General features: G+C 43.2%; 1 protein-coding gene across 1 annotated transcript in view; it reads right to left on the bottom strand.

The window, feature by feature from the left end:
* The window catches only part of LOC144821490 (uncharacterized), a 537,248-nt gene that overhangs the window by 61,675 nt on the left and 454,601 nt on the right, over window positions 1-20,972 (bottom strand). The window contains exon 6 of the mRNA XM_078678609.1: window positions 17,462-17,550. Within this exon, the coding sequence (XP_078534735.1) occupies window positions 17,462-17,550 (89 nt within the window). The remainder of the gene's footprint in view (window positions 1-17,461; window positions 17,551-20,972) is intronic.

Raw genomic sequence — 20,972 nt, 5'->3', positions numbered from 1 at the left:
ATTTGTTTATCAGTGAGATTAAAGATATTAAATAATGACGTTGTGTTGATTAAACGCCAAGGCACATAGCCAGAACGCAAATTTTGTAACGTCCAGCCTAGCTGTACAATAGAACGCAATTGGGACTGACCGTGTTGTAACATCAGTAAGTCTTGCGATATTATATCGATTGCTGAAGACACAATGCTGTCCAGAGAATATATTCTGGAGGACAGAGTCATTAACCCATTGTCCACCACAGAAAGTGATTTTTCCAAATGAATACGGTCAATTTCCCGTATTTTTTCTGCTGTCTCAATTTGAGTTACTTTCCAGACTTCGTTATAAGCTGCATATATAGAGGCCGCTATGAAACGTTTTTGACGCTGTTTGCGTGGTCCCAATATGAAATCACGCAAGTCAGCACCTTCTGTAAGTAAAGTTAGGTGTTGCTGAATTTCAGCCAGTGTGGACGTTTGTAGCCATTGAAGGCAGAGCTTGCCCACGCTGTAGGTTGTTACTATCCCTGGATGTTGTCTTTGGGAATTTCTAGGGTCTGGCCTAGTCAATGTGAACCCCTGTTCTTTGTTCAGGAATCTGTCTTGACAGTTGTTTGTATCTGTGGGCCAGATCAACCATTTTTTCCATTCAGGATGTGTTCTGTTTTGGTTTAATATATGGTTTACGTCTATCTCAACATCTATAGAGCTATTACTGTTCACTGTTGGCTTTGGAATAGACGGTTTGTTCAAATCTTTGATTTTGGCTAAGCCAAGACAGGTAGTTTGTTGAATGGTGTCATTCAAAAATATAATTTGTTCTGGGATCATGCAGGCTCTAAACAATGATTCTATACCCTGTACTTGCCAATCTCTTGTACCCCAAACAGTTTTTGCTTCAATATTATTGTTCCAGAAATCAAACCCACATGTATTCATTTGTTCAAAGAATGAATCGGAATATATCAATTTTGTGTTTGTAAGCATGGTCTTCATACCTGTCTTATTTGCCAATTTGAAATAAAATGTTTCTGCATTACTTGTGTTAAACCCTGAAAAGTATGAATATTTATCATAAAATGTTTTTGAGCTATCTTTTGGAGGAGTAGCACAATGCTCCCATTGGTTATAATTTAAAACATTTCTAGGTTGAGCAGATTTATGTAGATAATGGTTACCATAATGGTTGTAGCAGAACATCTGATCATAATTAGACGAACCCTGCAAATAATCATGTTCTGTGAATTTAGCAGACATAACAAGATCAGACATCATATCATTGATACTTTCAAAGTCCCAATCATCTGCAAATGAGCTTGGTTTTACAAAGTCACTCAATGAGATCTTGAATTGGTGAGGATACTTCAGGATTTCAACCGGACCATAGATTGCATAATCAGTTTTGTCCCATGCTACACCGCCTGGTATGGGATTGGCTGTGAAGTTTACTGAAGAAAGTTCTCTTTTCTCGATGTGTGAAGATGTGTGTGGTTTAAGGACCAAGTTGATTTTCTGGCTTGCTGTGTCCATTTTAGCATGTTTCCCCTCAATGAAATGTCCCAAACATAGTACTAGTATGAGCCAAAGAATGAGGATAAATGCACCGAATGCCACCCAAAATTCAATCCATGGAGAGATCAGATAGGTTTCTTTCAGCTGTTGAAAAAGTTCCTTCGCTTTGTCTTTAAAAGTTTTTGTTGATGGCTGTTTTTTGCTTCACTCAGGTCTTCAGATGAATCATCGAAGTTGATGAAGTAGCCGGATGCTGTTCTGTCAATTGTTCCAATTGTTTTTGGATTTTGCTTTCTTTCATTAGCAAAGTCTGCAGTTACATCATCATAGGTTGTTGTTTCTTGATGAAAAGTTTTAATTTGGGTTTTAAGAGGTTCAAGTTCCATTGCTTTGTTGCATAGTCCTTGCTGATTCACTGTAGATTTCCCAAATGTGATCAGTCTTCCATTTTGAGCCTCTGTATTCGTAGAAAACATTGGTGTCCTGCTACTTCTTGGGAGTCCACTTGGCCTACTGTTTGTTATCGGCCACATGATTGTAGTTTAACCAGGTCGATGGATACAACTCGGTTCTCCTTTTTACCAGCAAGGGGCGGTAGTACTACTGATCTTGTCCCGTTGACAGACAAGACAGGAAATGCTTTTCTGTAAGAAGGCCCAAATTCCTTCTTTACCGCAATCTTTTCTCTGACTAGATCCCCGACTTTTGGAATCCAGACAGGCCTTGCTGGGACAGGTGGTTTCTCTTCAGTGGTTGTTGGCTGTTTCAGTTTTTTGTTGCTCAGGTCTTTTCTTGTTTCATTTAAGTCCTGCAAAATAGCCAAACGATCTTTGATATCAAAGCTTTTGTCTTTAACCACTGAAGTCTGACTATCAAGATCTTTGATTATCATTCTAGTCCCGAACAATAGTTCGTACGGACTGAACCCTTTCAGAGAATTCCTTGGCAGGTTATTTAGACTACGTTGGACACTTATTAGATGTTTGACCCACCCAGCACCCGAACCTAATACCTTTGCTGTTATAGATTGCTTTATGTCACGTTTTTTTCTTTCTACGATTCCGTTTCCCTCAGGATGAAATGGACAAGAATACCGCAATGCAATGCCCATGCTGGTCATGGCTTCCTTATAAGCTCGAGAGCTAAAAGCAGGACCCTGATCAGAATGTAGCATGCCAATTGCGTATGTGCCGATAAAGACTCGCAAATCTTTTATAACAGTTCTGGCGTCAGCCGATCGCTGGGGCCACATCCATATGAATCTCGTGCATGAATCCACTGCGACCAAGATATATTTATAGCTACCATCCCTTTGTAAGGGACCACAGTGGTCCAGGTAAACACAGGCTAATGGTTTATCTGAGATTAGAAGGGGCGTCTGTGCTGGTCGTTTCACTGTTGATACTTTCATTCTTTGACATATTTCACATTCTAGAACATAGTTCCTTGTTTGTCTTCTCATTTGTGGCCACCAGTATCTCTGTTTTAATAATGATACTGTGGCTGAAACGCCAGCATGTACAGAAGCAAGCCCTTCGTGTGCCGCTATAATGAGCCCTAACCTATGTTCCATGTTTGGAATTGCCCTATCCCCCACTCCAGGGATTCGAGCAAACGGAACATTATTTGCATCAGTTATGTATGAGTACTTTACTGGAAAGCCTTTCGGGAGTGTTTCTATCGCATCTTTTTCTGTAGCGCTGACAGCCTGTAATATTTCACTGTCTATTTTTGTTTTTGACCGAGTGATAGCAGCTACGGAAGCCGTTTGCACTGCTGCCTTCGCTGCTTCATCAGCCAATGAATTCCCTGCAACGTGAACGCCATCACGTTGATGACTCAGTGTATGTATCACGTGAGTCTTTTGTAGTTCTTTTTGAAAAAGAACTATTTGTTCCCAAAGCATTTTATGTTTGATTGTGCCCCCTTTTGCATCTTTAAACCCATTCTGAACCCAGATCTGCAAATATTCATTGTAAGATTGGACGCAGTAGTACGAATCGCACACAATAAGTGTGGGGAATTCTCGATCGGTATTTTCAAGCGCCATCTTGAATGCCAGTAGTTCTGCTCTTTGAGCTGTACAGTCTCCTAGAGATTGCGTTTTAGTGACCGCTGGTTTAAATTTTCCTTCGTGCCAGCGACCTTTAACAATCGCACACGCAGCACTGTAAGCTTGCTTACCCCCCACTGCGGGTTGTGCTGATCCGTCTGTATATATTATACAACCGTAGTCTTCTAGAGGCAGAATTTCGGTCGGCGGAGGACATTCGAATTCATATTGGAGAAATTCTTGTGTTTTTAAATTGGGATCAAATTCGTATACCACGTCTGTTGCAGCAAGAGAGTTAGCCCACTGTATCCATCTTGGATGGAGTGCTTTAGCATTCGGAATGCTTGCCTTTGTTACCGCCTCTAGGGCTGGTATCGGTGTCACGATGATTATTCGTTTACCCTGTGCTAGGGCCCGCTCCTTTGCTACAGCAGTCTGTACCGCGGTCAGAATTTTTTCCGTTGGGCTAAATTTCATTTCAGCTTTTGTGTACAAATGTGATTTGTATGCTATTGGTACCTTTTCTCCCTCATTAGAGGTCAGGTATGTGAATCCGCATCTTCCTGGGATGACTCGAATCACAAGGTTGCGTGTGTTGTCACGTGTTTGTAATTTTGTTTTAACTAACATATCTGTTTGTAAAGATCTCAAAATTTCTGTGTGTTTTTGAGTCCAATTGATTCTTTTAAAATCTGGTTTTATTAGATCATAGAGAGGTTTAATTCTCTCTGCATAATTTATAATGTAAGTTCTACCGAAATTCAGGAAGCCTAGAATTGATTGTAGGTTTTTTAGTGTTCTGGGTGCTTGGATTACGGCAAATTTCTCTAGGAAATTGTCAGCCAGGCTTTTGCCTTCACTTGATAGTTCATATCCTAAAAATAGGACTGTTAGATGGGCAATTCTTGACTTCTTAAAGTTGAATTTGTAACCCTCTGCTGCGAACCCAAGTATTATGGTGTTCACTCTCTTCAAGTGAGTATCCAAGTCATCGTCTGTTAGATAGATGTCGTCGACATAAGATAATGCCTCGTCATCATAGGTTTGTAGTAACTCTGTTACCCTCGCTGAGAATAATCCTGGGCTGTTCTTGAACCCCTGGGGCAAACAACAGAAATTATTTTGCGTGCCATTTATTGAGAACGCCGTCAAATATCTGCTCTCTGGTGCTATATTTTGACAAAAGAAACCATTAGAAATGTCTAAGGTTGTTTTGTATTTTTTGCGCACTATGTTATTCATTAGTGCAGCACTGTGCGAGTTTTGTACTGCAAATGTTTTGCAACATGAGTTAAGGTGTCTGTAGTCCAAGACAAGACGATATGAATTGTCTGGCTTGGAGACAGGAAACAAAGGGTTGTTCATTTGTGAGGTGCAAGTTTCAATCACCCCCTGGTATTCAAGTTGATCTAGGATCTCTTTTACCTGTTTTTTAGCTTCTTGCTTAATCGGGTACTGCCTCTGGGCAGTAGGTTGTGATTTTAACTGGATTTTGTGAGGAGGAGAGTCCTCATCCCATCCCACATGATTTTTATATAAGGCAGGGGCTTGAGCTACTGCCCACTTTCTTGCAAGTGTATATTTTTTATGAATTGGAATATGGTTTGAGAAGGCAGGCATAATTATTTCTTCGCCATGTGGGCACTCCCTGACAAACTCTGGAGGCCAGTCTTGTTCAGCTAGAAGGATGTCATAGCCCTTGGACAAATTATCCCAAAATAGTCCCCTTATTTTTCTAGTCTTATCCCCCTCTATACGCAATGTTATTTCATATATTTTATGAGGTTTGCTAACTCTGGTATCTGCAGTTTCCACCTGAATGTATTCATTCATGTCCACTGTCTCCAGATGATTCATAAGGACTTTGCGAGCTATGCTGACTTCTGCTGCGCTGTCTAGCATTGTCTGAGCCCATACTCCGTTTTTCAGCTGTGTCCTCAGTATTCTCGGCATTATTGATTACTTTAATACTGGCTACCTTCTTTTTTGGAAATTGTAATTTTTTATTCAGATGAGCAGGTTCTTTGTCTTTGGACTTGACGTGCTCTTTCCTTTGTTCTGATCGTCCTCTTCTTTCCGATTTCTGCGAGGAAGTCTGAAAAGATTGAGAGGGACGTGTATCAATATCTTGATATCTATCAGGTTTCTTTATATTATCCCTATTTCTAAGGTTGTATTTTTTCACAGAGGGCTCCCGTTGGGGAGATTTGCGTCCTTGGTCGGGAGATCTTTCTCTCTGCCAAGGAGACCTTCCTCTGGACTGGAATCTTTTTTCTTTAGGATTGGATTGTTTATTTCCATCCCAGCTCTTTTTTTGAGTGTTTAAATTATTTTTTATAAATACCTTTTCAGGACTTTCAACTAGTTGGGGTTTCACTGGTATTCCACCCAAACTATCTCTTCCTAGTTCTTCATAGGATTTTTCTATGATTCTGGCAATTTCAAATGGTTGGTCTGCTATATCTGTCTCTTTTAACCTCTGGCGAATCGCCACATTTGCTGCTTCTCCCTTTATGTTGGCTAATAATATTGCAGAGACCTGCTTGAAATCTTTCAGTAATTTCATACCGAGAGTTAAGGCGGGCTCTGGACCGTATTCATCTTGAATCTGTTTTAGCACATCTGGTATTACTGACATGGATGGTACACCATGTGTTTTTGTGTAAATGGAAGCAAAGACTGTTCCCCAAGTGTCACAGTCCTCCACATGTGGTGCGATTCCCATTGGAAGACAGATAGTCAGAATCCTATGTTTCTCAACAGGGGTGGTATCTGGAAACACCGCCTCTATTTGAGTGATTTTTTGTGCTAGCCAGAAAGGAATTTGTTCCCGTTTTTCGGGTACCTTACCTAGACAGGACTGTATGTTCTGTGGTGTAATTTTATTTGTGTTCCCCTGATGACTCGTCAGCTGTGGAATTTTAATTGCTGGTTGGATTGTTGAAGTCCGCATTACATATTGAACTAATTGTCTATGTATTTTTATTAATTGTTTTAGCTGTGTTAAAAGCTCTGGTGCAGGCATTTCTTCAATGTCTGGATGTGGTGTATATCCGGCTAGGACCGGCCACGTTGCTCCTGGTCTACCTAGTGGACCGAGCCTGGTGATGTGATTATGTTTTAGGGCGCCATTAAACAAGAGCAGGTGCTCTTGGAATTTGAGTGGTATTTCCACTTCCTCGAAAGGAGTGTACTCACTAGGAGGTTCCTCTATTTTGTAATGGTGGAAGTCCTTTGTTACAGCGTTTGCTGCTGGAAAGTTTATCCATGAATAGAATACCTCTGTCTGCCGATATTCGTGTGCCTCAATTACGAATATGACTGTACCACCTCTTGGTGTCAGTCCATTTTCTATAAGTTTTAGGGTTATAGATTTCCTTATGTTGACCGGGATGAGTATTGCATCTGGGTCATTTTCCAGCAGAGTATTGTCTGCTACTAGGAGTTCAGCTGCTATTCTAGCTGTCTCCCTTTCTTCTTCAGTTTCTGACATACTATTGTCAAGAAGATTATTTTATTTATTTGCAGATCAGGTTTCTATGGAAACAAAGATTAGATGCACAATATTTTGGAACAGTGTATCCTTCAACGTTGAATAAACCAAGAACCATACATAGGAGTCTCCTCCTGCGAGGTTTGGCGGATATGACCTTTCACCCACTCCAGACGTCTTTGGAGTATTATGGGGAAAAAGGGGTTCTGTGTGAAAAAGCACGACTGAGTTACTCTAATGTCTTGCGTTAGTTTTATCGCCTATCCAAACGTTGGGCGCCATGTAGTGTAGTTCCTATTATCCCAATAGGCTCTGCGCATTGGAATAATATCTTCAATAGTATAGACCTAGGGCAGAGGTTAACTAGGTCTTCTACCGACGATATTAGACTTAAAGTTTTGTGTTTGCCAGCTAGCTCAGAGTTCACTAGAAACTTTCTCGAATAGACAAGGAGGATTTTAACCTCCCTGGGTAGACAAGAAGGGATTTAGTTTCTGACAACCATAGAACATGAAAACTTTGCTCTCCCCTAATCAAGAGTGTATCTCTAGAGTCGTGTGAAAACAATAGACAACTTATTTTACTCAGTCAGTACGTGCATTCTTAGTTTCACCAGTTTGTAGAGAAATAAGCGATGGGCGTGGTTCAATAAAAGATGTTATTTATTGATCAGTCTATTTTCTCATACAAGAGAAATGAATCGCTATTATTGCAATACTTATAGTTAAGTAAAGTGCATACAGTAGAGACAGAATTATAAAATAATACTGCAAAAGCATTGATATGGTTTCTGAGCCATATGATACTTTAAAATGGATAAAATAGATATATACATATATACATTTGACTAATCGTACTCAACTGGTGCTTCTAACCACGCCTACCCCAATGTACCTGACCTAAGCCTAATACGTGGGCGGGAGTAGATAAGTAGCAGTTTAAGTTAAGTTTGTTTTGCCAAGGGACTGACTCGAGAATTCTCTGCAAGGGGTTATTCAGTTCTGTACCTGAGATCTAGAATGATGGAGGGTTGGTATCTCTTATCCCAGGTCTTGATATTCCAGCTGCCTGCGAGGGCTGCTTGGAAGCGCCGGAGCTGGATTTCTCGGCAGGAGAAAGGCAGCGTCTCGTTCTCAGCGCGTCAGGAAGGCGGGGCAGCGTCTGTGGGCTTCGCTCTCTGCTGGGCTCCTCAGCACGTCTCGCTGCTCCGATCTCGTCACCACCGCATGTGTTTGCTTAAGGCAATGTCGGTAATATTTATACCTGAAAGGTGCCGAGATTGACGTAAGGATGGACATATATACGTCAATAAGGATGTCATAGGAACGGGCTCGTTCGCACATTCTTTTGCTGAAGTTCTCGGTGAAATCAAAACAATGGCTATGGGAATTTCCCAGGTCGCTGTAGGTTTTATTTGTTTTGAGAACTCCGTATGCCTTATCAGGGGCTGGAGGAATATCGCTTGTCTAATTAGATGGCATGCGTTATGACCTAATCAGATAACGCGCTTCTGTGCCGTGGTGTGGCTTAATCAGATAACGGTTTTTGCACCGTTGGATGGCTGCTAGTTAGTTATTAACCAAACCAGGGTCAGGAATAGGGGAATCGATACAGTACCTATAGGAATACATCACAGTGTAGGACCGGTGGGGCGCTCAATGATTTCCTGCTTCAACAGTGTTTCTAGTTCTTACTCAACAGCTTCCTGCAAGCGGAAAGCGACTCTGTAGTGCTGCTGGGCAAAAAAGTGTATGTCCTTATTGATGTGAAGTTGCGCTTTCATTGTTTTGAGCCTGCCTAGTCCATTAGATAATAACGGTATTTGACCCCCAACTTCAGATTGACAGAAGATTGTAATTGAGAGATATCAGTTCCATGTCGGCGGCCAAACAGAGTAGGCATGCACTGGACGAAGTTTCTGGAAGAACATGAATTGATGCTTGCACTGATACTCTTTAAAGTCCCATTGTCACTATGAATGACCCTTGACTCTGCAATGGTTTAGAAGTAGCCCAAGTGTATACTTTTGGATTTGACGGGTTGAGGGGTGGCACAGGAGATAGGCTGTTGAACATTTCTACCAGCATGATGTTAATGGACGCACCACTGTTTATGATAAAGGTTATGAAGCAACCTTTGGCCTTGATTGCAAACATGGGGCAATGTCTAAATGAATTCTGTTGTGTCGTGAGGTGATTTGCCTTTGTCTTTTGTTAGTCTTTGCACGCAGGCAAACCTACATGGGCCTGTTCCTTGGTCGAGGCCATCATCGCACATCCATTTTCTTCACTGGCGATCGATAATGATGTTGACGAGCCTCTGCAGGATGACCAGGACGACGATCAACATTGTTTGGTTTCTACTTGTCGTAACTGATGTCGCTTTTTGGGTTTGTGGACGTTGCGAGAATGGTTTTGGAACCTGGTGTCCATTTTCTCTCCTCGCTGTGAAGTAGTTAGTTTCACTTTCACTTCACAAAACATTATGAAGTGATTTTCTTTACCGCAACCTTTGCCCTATTGTCCTATGGCTGGCTGGACATTTGCCTTCATGGGGAAATGAAAACCCACATTGGAAGCACAGCTTTTTCTCCTTTGGAGGTGTAAACTTGTGTGCAACTACCTTGTGTTTGTGCTCCCTTTTCATGACCCATGTAGATTCAACTTCCACTGGTCCAGCTTCAACATCAGTCAATCTGCTTCTTCCTCTGCCTTTGCAGCCGTTAGTACTTTCTCTAAACTGAGCGTCTCTCAACATGTATCTTCTAAATGCATCTGAAAGACAACTGTAGGAGAGTAGGGTCTGCTATCCTATGGTCACCCCATTTTTTGCTTTTTGCTTCACTGGTTTTCGACTTAATGTGGCTGTGGGCCTGCTAATCAGACCCACAGCCCTGCTGTTCTCTCTCTAAATTTCACACCATGTACTTTAGGTACATCACCAATTGGGATTGGTTCACCTTATGAGCCACTGTACAGTGTACTATAGGTACCCAGGGCATAGGTGCATCCAAGGCCTACCAGTGGCTGCAGCATATCTTTTGCCACCCCTGGCTGGCCATCCAAACTGACACAACTGGCTGATCACTCAGCTGGGGCAAGGTCGTGTAATCACCCCTTGCTTAGATATAGTATTCCTATGTCTAACCTTATATCTAGACACATATACAACTATAAGTCACTCCTATGGCAGGCCTTAATAAACCTGGAGGCCGTGTGCTTGGTTTTATGTGAGATGGTGCTCTAGCATGAGCTGAGCCTGTCTACAACTTTCGGAACCATGTCCTTATAGCTGTTCTAGGATAATGCCATACCATATACTCTTAAGTGCATTATGAACCTAGCGGTTAAATGCTATCTTTGGTTGGCTTTATCAAAACATGTTGTGTAGGGTGTCATACGCTTTGGAATACTACCCCCTCGTCAATTCTGGCGACGGGGGTAGTATTCCACCCTTCTAGAGGGAGAAGACATGTTACTTCCATTAATCCCGGTTAAAGTTAACCAGAGCCTCAGCATCACAAAAGGGATGCTGCTGCCACAGACACAAGTCTGACCTCCTGCTGCTGGGAGCCTTTCCAGCGAGGGAGGCTTGGACAATAGGGTTCCTGTCACAGGGAGGTGCTAGCACCACCCCAGACAGGAGATAGTGGATTGGGGCAGGGAGGGCTGAATGAAATGAGACACTGCCTGGGGCACACAAGGTGTCCCATGCATAGGCCAGTTCAAACCGGTGCTGGGATACTCCAGCCCCAGCTCTGGCGCGAAACTGGACAAAGGGAAAGGGGTGTAACCACCCCCTTCCTGGGTCCCACCCATAGGAGGGACCTAGCAGGTAATCCAGCCGCTTGATTTGGAATAAAGGTAGGAGCTGTGTCCCAAGACTTTAGATAATCCTGACTGAAACTCTGATACGAAACTTTGGACCCTTCGACATCCTACTCGACGTAGACAGTGCCTAATTTGTGCCGGTGCTTTCCGGTGCTTAGCACCGGCACTTAATTATCAGGGCCGGGGCTACAGTCATTGCTGCACGTCATTGACGTTGATAATAATTTACCTCCCTACTGGACTTAGCAGTGTCACTGTTGTGCTATGGAACTCGTCTCGGGTAACTGCTGTCTGCTGAGCTCTTCCTTCTGTCTCCCGAGTCCTGAGAGTTGAGTTTCCCGAGTGAAGGAGTGTGAGTCAGTCCCCACTGTCCCACACAGTCAGTACACCAGGCGAAGTGTGTTGCGGGCGCGCTGGTGCGGCTGTACAGTGAGCCTCAGCCTGCCTGGCCTGCTGTCCTGACTGAGCCTGAGCCAAGAGGAGAATGGAGATTTATGAATGAATCTCCATCTTCTCATCTCATCAATCAGTACTGCATCAATCTCTGGTGATATGTTCCGCGCGGTCCCATAGTTCAGTGTTGCCGCCCGGTGGGAGGGCCGGGACACTGATTTGGGCTGGAATATGCTTCTGCCAGGGTTGGGGCTGTGCGATAGCAGGCAGCATGCGCAGTTTAATTTTTTCAGAGTGCCCATTGCTACCAGTGCCCCAGCATACCCGCACCCCACCACTCAGTCTGAGTGCCACTGCCAGCCATTCAGACACTACCAGGGTCCAGGACACACCAGGCAGGATCATATCTCCATTCCCGTGAGGCCCCCACTCTGGTTTTTATTTGGGCCTTCACTCCATGTCAAAAGTCATGTCCCCAAAGAGGCATGAACTTCATTGACAACCAATGTATTTTATTTTATCCTTAACGCAAACACGTTTGTACAGCTTTTAAGTAATCCAAGCCTAACCTCTAAGTTGAAGTAGCAGTAGAAGTTAGTTAAGGAACTTAACTAGTAGCGACGCCGCCCATGCCTTGATTATTAAGCCAGGAGAAGTTTAACCCCTCGCCGCCTGAGCCTAGACAAATGTGGTTTTGGTTTTGACTTAGGATTTGTTTCAAAACCTCCCGAGGCAGGGGAGTGAAAAAAAGGTATCCATCGTGTGTTTTTACATTACTTTAAATAATTTGAACAACCTGACCCCTGTAGTAGTGTGGTAGGGTGGTAGGTGCTCCAAAGTCCTCTGCCCACTCGTAAGGTTTGTTGATGCTGTGTTAGGCAGCGCTATCAGGAGAAATGGGTTGGTCGACGCTGTCGCCTGACGAGAGCCCCGGCACTTCTTTTTTTACAAATTAAGCACGGACGTAGAAGACTGAAGAATCTCCCTTGTGGTTAAGGAGTGACCACCCTGTGCAAGCAGGCACCATCAAGCTCTCAACGGTTTGCTTTGTTGTTGCTCCGGCCGGAGCTCGAACGACAAAGACCGACAAGAACCGGACTTCCAGACATCCAACAGCCCGATCCACAGCCACAGCAAAGCTGAGACCCGTGGAGGCGATGTGAGACGTGGGACCAGCCATCTTGGAAAGCCAACGAAGTGCTTTCTGTGCAGCTCCTGAGGCACCCTCGAAGCTCTGCATTGGGGATTGAGAAACCCCAGCCCCGAGCATCCTTTGCACCGAAGATCACCTCTCCACACTCACGGAGTGCTGCGTGGGGCCCTTTTGCATTTTCCTGCTCGACGCGTCTGTCCGGTCACTTGCTAGTGGCCTCTGTGACAACGAACCTTCGAATTTTCAACGCTGGTCTGGTTGCTCCAGACTCGCCCTTGCTCCCCTGAAAAGGAGCAGCCCATCAGACCTTGCTGGTCTGATCCAGAAGCCATCTTCGAGTCCTGCGTGGGTTGCATTTGGCAAGGCCTGTTGACTCCAAATCGAGATCCGACACCGCCGACAGCAAGAACCTTCGTGGGACCGTTCGTGTCCAGCACCTGGTCATCGTCGACACCTCCTGGTCCACGTGGCAGGGGAGACAAGCTTCACGACATCACCTGATCGCAACCCGACATCACCTGGTTCCTTCCTGGTCACTGGCTAGTGACCCAGACTCTGTCCCCTCTGCTTTCAGGTACTCTACATCTTCGATCCACCCTTGGATCCAACCGGACTCTTCTCTCCTGGTCGCCTGCAGCATCTTTTCTCCAAGGCTCCATAGAACTCCACGACGAAACCCGACACACTTTGACACCTATGCACCCACTTCCTGTGGGTGAGGTAACGCGAGTACTGCGGTGCTCCTGCAGAGATTTACATCCCTAGTGTCCTAGTTTTAAGTGGTTAAGTTCTAGTCCAGTCGGAAGAATTCCAAATCTGCAACTTTCTAACTTTACGCACCCATTGACTTCTATTGGTGCACGCATGTGCATTTACACACTGCACCCGCATCGTGTGGGCCTCCCACGTCCTAACTGTTGTTAGTCCAGTGTAGCCCCAGCCATTCCCAAGGCCCTAGGCCTTACCATTGTTCGTGACGTGGTTCTTATACTACTATTTTAGTATATGGTTTTACGGGCCACCAGGGCCTATCCATATTTGTGCAACTTTTGTATGTTATATTAAGTTCTTTGTTATACGCTTGTGCTCCTGTGCTCATAAAGAGTTAAGGGGATTTATTTAGAAATCAATACATATATATTTTGAATATAACCTGTGTGGTGTCCTTTCATTTGGTATTAAAAGGTTGCATATGGTAAAACAGCTGGCTTCACATGCCCTCTTGAGTTTAGCCTAAGACTGATTTTGTCCATGCTACCACTAGAATAGCTGGTCTATAAGGTTGACTGGACACCAGTCCAACCAGGGTTGTTTGGACTGGTGCAAGGTGCTCACTAGAATAGTGAACATCATATACCAGGCCAACTTCTCACAACAACCATCAATAACTGAGGCGTATGGCTTAGTCCTCAATAAATTAACTAAACTTGCAGTGTTTAATAAGCACATCAAGTTTTTCAACAAGCTCATCCCTCGTTTCACCAGCTGGCTGTTGTGCTTCATTGAACATGTACCCTTCATAATCCACATTCAGCTTCAGATTGAACTTGGCTTCTAAGGCTTCCTTGATTTGACAGTATGATACTGCATCAGCTTGTAATATTTTCTTTATCACGTCTTTCCCTCCATCACCAGCAATGTTCTTTAAGTATTGAATTTATGTCCCATCATCTGCTTCCTCCAGTACATCTATGAAAGCATAGAACATCTCGATCCATGCAGTCCACCTGGTGCCAATATTCTGCTTCTTTACTGTGTCAAATGACGGTGGTGGTTTCAGGAATGTGGCAGCACTGTACTTCACACTCCCTTCTGCAGCCATTGAAAAATTTCACTATTCTGAAGGCCTTTCAGTGCACTGGATGCCGCTTGTCGCTGTGCATGCATTGGTAGCTCAACGGGGCCTAGTCGTTACACCCAATTCGAGGTTGTGTGGCACTTCTGTCGCGGGTAAGTACTCTTGCACTTTTGTACCTGGTTATGACTTTGTTTAGCATTTGCTTTGCATGGATATGGGCTTTGTATTATAGCGCAACACAGTGTTTCTTCTTTCAGACCTAACAACAGATTCTGTTGGGCTTTTTGAATGGGCTCTTCGCAGGGTCTTCAACTTCTTTGAGGGCTGTATATAGCCTGCAGCAGGGCTTGGATTCCACACACACCAACTTTGAACTACTTATCTATTTGGGCACACGTGACATGCACGAGCAGTTTGCTGTAGAGTTGCAACTCTCTGGGAGAGCAGTCTCATTTCTTAGGGGCACAGATCCCATCCGCGTCAGCAGTTGTAGCATCCTTCTTAGCCAGGTAGCATGAACAATGAATACGCAACACATTGAATACTGGATTGTACATCTTTATTTCTCAGCATACAATCACACACTGCACGCTCATTTTAGTCATAACTGTTAATAATCACACCTTAACACCTCCCAGCAATTTACGAAATTCCTTGCTGAGTGCACCCAGAACTACAAAGGTCCTAGTGCACAGTCTCACAACACTACATCTCCTACCTCTTCTTACTTCTTGTTGGTAGTCAAAATGCTCAAATCACCACCTGGTTTAGGACATAGTTGGAATAACTGTATCCACTATGAATTTCTGTATCATAGTAGTTAAAGAAACATCCTGTGGCTAATGAGGTATTCCCAGCTGTTGGAAGTTTGCTGCTCACACTGCACTCCTAAAACATTCAACAAGGGACTCTAAACGAATCCCAGATATTTTTAGGCAATACTGAATGTATTTGGTGCCTTGCATTCAACATTAAAATCTGCCACAGAGGATGCCTGTGACAACACCTTAGCAGACACCTCTTGTATTGATGATTATGCGGTCAATAGTTGCCTCTCCATGGTAACCAGGGCCCTATCATGTAGTAACATTTGCTCTATACTGAAGTGCCTCGCTGTAAATCATGTGGGCTACCAATATTAAAGAGTCACTTGTGTACTCATTCCCTTGTTCTTCTTGGGTGTGACCCTGTCCATTTTCTTTCTATTGTCCATAGTGAGAAAATGTCCCACCACCCACATCTGATTTTTCCCTTATCCTCATTGGAAAAATCACAGCTCCCAGGGTATGGACCCACCAAAAATGAATGACAGTGCGCCCAAGCACTCATTCTCTCAAAGGCGTTCATTCCACGCACCAGCTGCGACATATCACACTACTATGTGCAAATGTGTGGGCTTATCTTGACATGTCCTCCCTATTACTTCTGTGCCTCAGACTCTCAGAAGGAGGTAGGGGGCATAATGAAACCAGACCCGGTACTCTTGCTGTCACTCAATGTGTGTTCGCACCACCCATTTACTCATCAGCTCTGTATGAATAGACCACAGTAAGAATTCTCAGAAATTCATTTGCCATGTAGTCTCTCAAACAACAAAACCCATGGATCGGCAATCACACGGACACCTCTATATCCAGGACGAAAAGCTCCTTTAAGGTCTCTTTAGTTGCTTCCAGTGCATCAATGTGACATGGCATTAGTCATGAAATATGTGGATCCTGAAATTCTTCACAAATACATTTCCCTTTCTTTCCCAAAGTATTTGTCACTGCTTCTTGCTGTACCACAGTCAGCCAGCTCCACCAACACTGTGACCATGCCTTAACCAGTGTCTGAGGCGCCTTAGAGAGATACTGTCACGAACGACATTGAGAACTGTTTCTTCTTCTAGTACTGTTTTTCTGAGGGTTGTTTGTACCTCACTGCCTTGCCCTCATTTTTTAAAAGCTACACAGTCAATGGAACTGTATAATCCTCACCCTTTTGAGTTCAACCAACTCGGTCCCATGGATCTGTGCAGCTATTTCCTTACTTATCAGGAGTTAAACCAGTCTCTACACATCTTGAATGGTCTCAGCTGTACATCCTTTTAACTCCTCAAATGTTTCTCTAACTGCAGACATTCTCCCTCCTTTACACTTCATAGAGCTTGGCATCTCCTTCAGGATCAACATGTTTATTCATTCACCCTGTATGAGAGTGCCCCATTGTTCTCTGATGACCCATTGTTACCGCCTCTGACTTGTCTGGTTGTTGGGCGCTTCATGGCAAAGAAGTGGTTCCTCCATTTGGTCGGCTTCTACTTATTTTCTCCAGGGGGCATCATTATAAAAAGGTGTAAGCCATCACCGGAGCGAAAGCAGATCAGCATCACACAGCTGAAGGACAACAGTGACCCTATACTTACGGCATGGTTCCGCCTCCCTATCACTAACTCTGCTTCTAGGCACCACTTCTGTCTCAGCCCAATGGAAACTCTTCCACTCTAGAATCTTGTTCTATAAGGGGAAGTACTCTATCATCTAAATTGAGGCAGCCTGTCAAGTAACAGCTTGGGAAAATGAGACACTGTTGATGGAAGGTGCTGTTCTGGAAGGCAAGCAGCCTCAACACTTGCAGTCAATGCAGGACTGCTGCTGTGGTATGGGTCTGCCGGCCACCTGAGTAGAGGCACCGCCTTTCCAAAGTCTGTCTCAACCACCTCATGCTCTGGATACTAGTGTATGTAACTGCGCTGGAGCTGCACAACAGGATCCATCTTGGATCTGAGGCAATTTCTGAAAGCACACCTAGATCATTGCCTAACTATTTAGAATCCCCCTCACCCCCAAATCCTAAGCAGTGCTTTTTCCACCACACACCAGGGCTTTGGTCTCCAACATCTTGAGGCTTAGTTGGTAGCAGGGAGGAAAACATCCAAGCAAATGTTTACCACAGTGAAGGCTTGTTTTGTTTGTTTTAAAAGCCGCTGAAGTATACTGATGGTTTCCGGGTATATCCACACATAAATGGCTTGTGTCAAATCCTAGAAGCTTGAGTGGTGTAGATTTACCCTAATCCACTAATACAATATAATTTATGTAAATGTCATCATGCTTAAAGACATGTGATGTAATTTCCACTGATGCCAAATGAGTATTCAGCAAGCCTGTGGTGCCACTTCAAATATCCCTAGGATTTTGGTGAACTGACAAAATTCTTCTGTGACCACCATCACATACACCTCTGTTATGATTCTCAAATGCATTTACCTGGTGGGCAAGATGTACAATTAACAGTTCCTGCAGTCAAGGCTTCCTCACCAGGTGGACACGATGTGCATGTACTACAGCCGTCTGTACTGCAAGAAGGAAACAAAATCCCCAGGTAAGTATGTATTTTAAATGCCACAATGCCTACTTTAGATATTCAGCAAAAAAACATTTCAATATTAATCTCAGTGCAAACACAACATCTCACTGACATACTCATACACATTTGCAGTACACCGAACAAGACTTTTTGTTATATTTTGGCATGTTAGTTCAAGACCATATTATTTCAAGCTGTGAAAAAGGCTGTCATGGTTTTAATCTTCCGAAACAGAAACATAATCTGGCAACGATTTAATCAAATAAGAATATAAAAGTGCCTCGAAGTAGTTAATGCCTACATGACCATGAAGTCTTTCCATTTTCTGCCCGGTGATAACATGAAGCGCCTAAACCTTTTGTTTCAATTTTACCATTGCTTGCCTGATAAGATCGGCCATCGAGTCCTTTGTAGATATATTTTCTGTAGGCTTATTTTTTGTATTGATGACACGTGTTATTTGACAAGCAGGTATTTACTGGTACCAGGGCTGGCTTTAGAGCTGGTGACGCCTGGTGCGACTGCATTTGTTGGCGTCCATGACCTTCTTCTCTACAAATTCCTTCACTACCACCCTCCAACAGTGCCCCTATTCTCTCCATAGCCCTTCTCTGACATGTATTTAATTTTTTTTATGCGGCTACTCGTAGTTCATGCACATTCAGTTCTGTGATCTGCATGGTACACGTTCTTTGCAGCAGGCACATTAACCCTCTAGGGTACTTTATTATGCGTCTAAACTGCCAATAGACAAAACTTTGATCTCTCTCCAGCAGGAAAATTAATCACCAGAGTTATCTTGACATTTTTATTGTTGCCTGAAAACTGCTAAACATTCAAGGAACTCTGCAGCAAGGGCTTGTCCACATTTTTTTTTTTTTTTAAATACAGTGCCCCCTGCCAGAGGTCAGCGCAAGGTGCGGCTGCTCCGTCGGCACTGCCCTAACTGCCATGACCGATACCAATCCTGTGCTACAGGAGTACTACTCAATATACCCATAAAAGCCATTTGCCCTTAAATGTCCAACTATCGATTAGTAAAAGCTCTAATAGAGCACATTCCTTGTGCTAACTATATATGAATATTCCCTGAATAATGCAGATGTTTTAGGGCCAATTCATAAAGTGTATGAAGTAGCATGATGGGAGTATTACTAAACATGCTAAAACATGTATTTGTGATTTGCCCCCAAAATGGTTTGTATTTAACTTAAATGATCATGTACGTAAAACACTTTTTGGAAGAACCTACTGCAAAGTTCAGGAGGTTTACGGCTTAGGCTAGAAAGCATTGTGGAACGTCACCAATTCATTCGCCCCAAATGCTTCCAAAGTCAGTGGTATCTAGCACAACCTGGGCAAATCTCTAGAATGATCCTGGAGTGGGGCGAGTGAATGCGCTCACTTTGTCCTCTGCAATACAGAAATCGTACTAATCAATGGACCTCTGAAATACTTTGGGTCAACGATATAGGGACCATATGGGGAATGACGTTGCTATAGGTCTCAAAACCCAAGCAGATATCTAACAAAGCAAACACTCAGTAATGCCTCTTGTTAGCGATTCTTACAGATGTAGTACTGATTTTTCTGTAAACTAGATGCTCCCTTTAATTCACTCAAACAATAATAGACATGGTTAAATTGCACACCCTTTATTTAAATGTACAGATTGTTCTAAAAACCAAACAACAAACCAGGAACTCCTATAGAAAAAAATCCAATGCTCCCGGGCCTTCCTTTGATGCCCAAAATTTTCAGCAAAAGCATATCATCATCTTGCAGCCATAACTAAAGATTCGAAAGGGAAAAAAACTTTCCTAGGCAGCAAATACCATAGGCATTACATTGATTTATTCAACATGATGTGGGGGATAACCCAAGCTCAGTGCAATTAGTCAACAACTGATTAAAACATATTAATTCGTCTTTTATTAGGGTTTATCTAAAAGATCAAACATGAAAAGGCAAGGTTCAAAAACATTTACATATAGGTGCCTATATATCAATTGTATTGTATTTACCATGGGTTACGAGCAGTAAGCACTTTATCCAAATCAATACAATATATACATACACAATACATAAACAACAATTATACATGAACGACAATTCTGAGAGGAATTGGTAAAAAAATTGTTAAAACTGGGCAGTTGATATATTGTGGCAGGTGGTAACAGATGTGAAATTCTCTACGCGCGTTTCGGCACAGGGCGTGCCTTTGTCAGGAGAGCCACGAAGGTATATCAAACTAGAACAAGCATTTGCAATGCAATAGGTCTCGCGTTTACGCACGTTTGAGCTATTGGCATTGGAAATGACAAGGCCTTTTTTTATGATTTGGATTTTAAAACATAAAATAAAGGCATTGACATTTACAATGCCAATAGCTTAAACTCGCCTAAATGCGAGACCTATTGCATTGCAAATGCTTGTTTTTGTTGGCTTTCTAAAAAGTGCTTTGTGTATTACTGTACGGGGCCCTATGGGGTGGGAGGGGGGGAAGAGAGCGAGTATAGGGGATACAGCTGTTGTGTGAGTAATACAAAGGGTTCTGAGAAGAGATATGAAGAGACAATGAGTGAGTAAAAGAACCAGAGAGAAATGCAGCGAGAGAGAAATGCAGCGAGAAAGAGAAATGCAGCAAGAGAGGGAGAGAGATACAGTGAAAGAAGAGACTGAAACAGAACACACTGTTGGGTAAGTAAGGGGCAGGCTGCTGGAGAGAGAAAATCAGGGGCAGAAAAGAGAAGGTTTATGTGAGATAGAGAGAGAGAATGAGGGGCAGAAATAGATGTCAACGTAGAGACAGGTAAAGAGATAGAAAACGGAAAAAGAGAGAGAAAGATAGATTGACAGAGAACGAGAGCAAGATTTACAAATAGTAAAAGAGTGGGAGAGTATATTTGAGCCGCTATATTAAGTTAGTTGGGAAGGAGGATTAATTGTGGACAAGAGCCAAGGTAAATATATCTGGCATGAAGTCCTTTTCCCACATATATTTTAAATATGTGTGGCGAAAACCAGGAGAGGCATATTCAACCAATTATGAAAGGGAGCGTATCAACAAATTAAAATCAGTCTGAACCGGCCAATGAGACTGCAGTTTACAGGCAGACCCCTCCTACTGGGAAAGGACTCTTGACAGATTGCAAGTCCAGTGCCTAGCCTGTGGTGCTGTGTGCGCTGAGCTCCAGTTTAAGTTTGTTTTTTTCATTCTCAGATAACTGAAGCGTTAGAGATGAGCAGCATGAAGGCGGGAAGCATCGTTATTATCGGCAGGCAATTTTATTGTGTGCATTGTACAAAATGAACACTGGTATATTTAAGTAGAAAAGTACAGAACACCTCTAAACCTCTCAATAGTTTGATTGCCGAAAATAGCGTATTTGCAACTTAAAAGGTAGATAC

Source organism: Lissotriton helveticus, chromosome 2_2 (genome assembly GCF_964261635.1).
Source record: "Lissotriton helveticus chromosome 2_2, aLisHel1.1, whole genome shotgun sequence".
In the NCBI taxonomy this organism is placed as follows: Eukaryota; Metazoa; Chordata; class Amphibia; order Caudata; family Salamandridae; genus Lissotriton; species Lissotriton helveticus.
The sequence above is the reverse complement of the archived record's forward strand: the minus strand, read 5'-3'. Positions and strand labels throughout refer to the sequence as shown.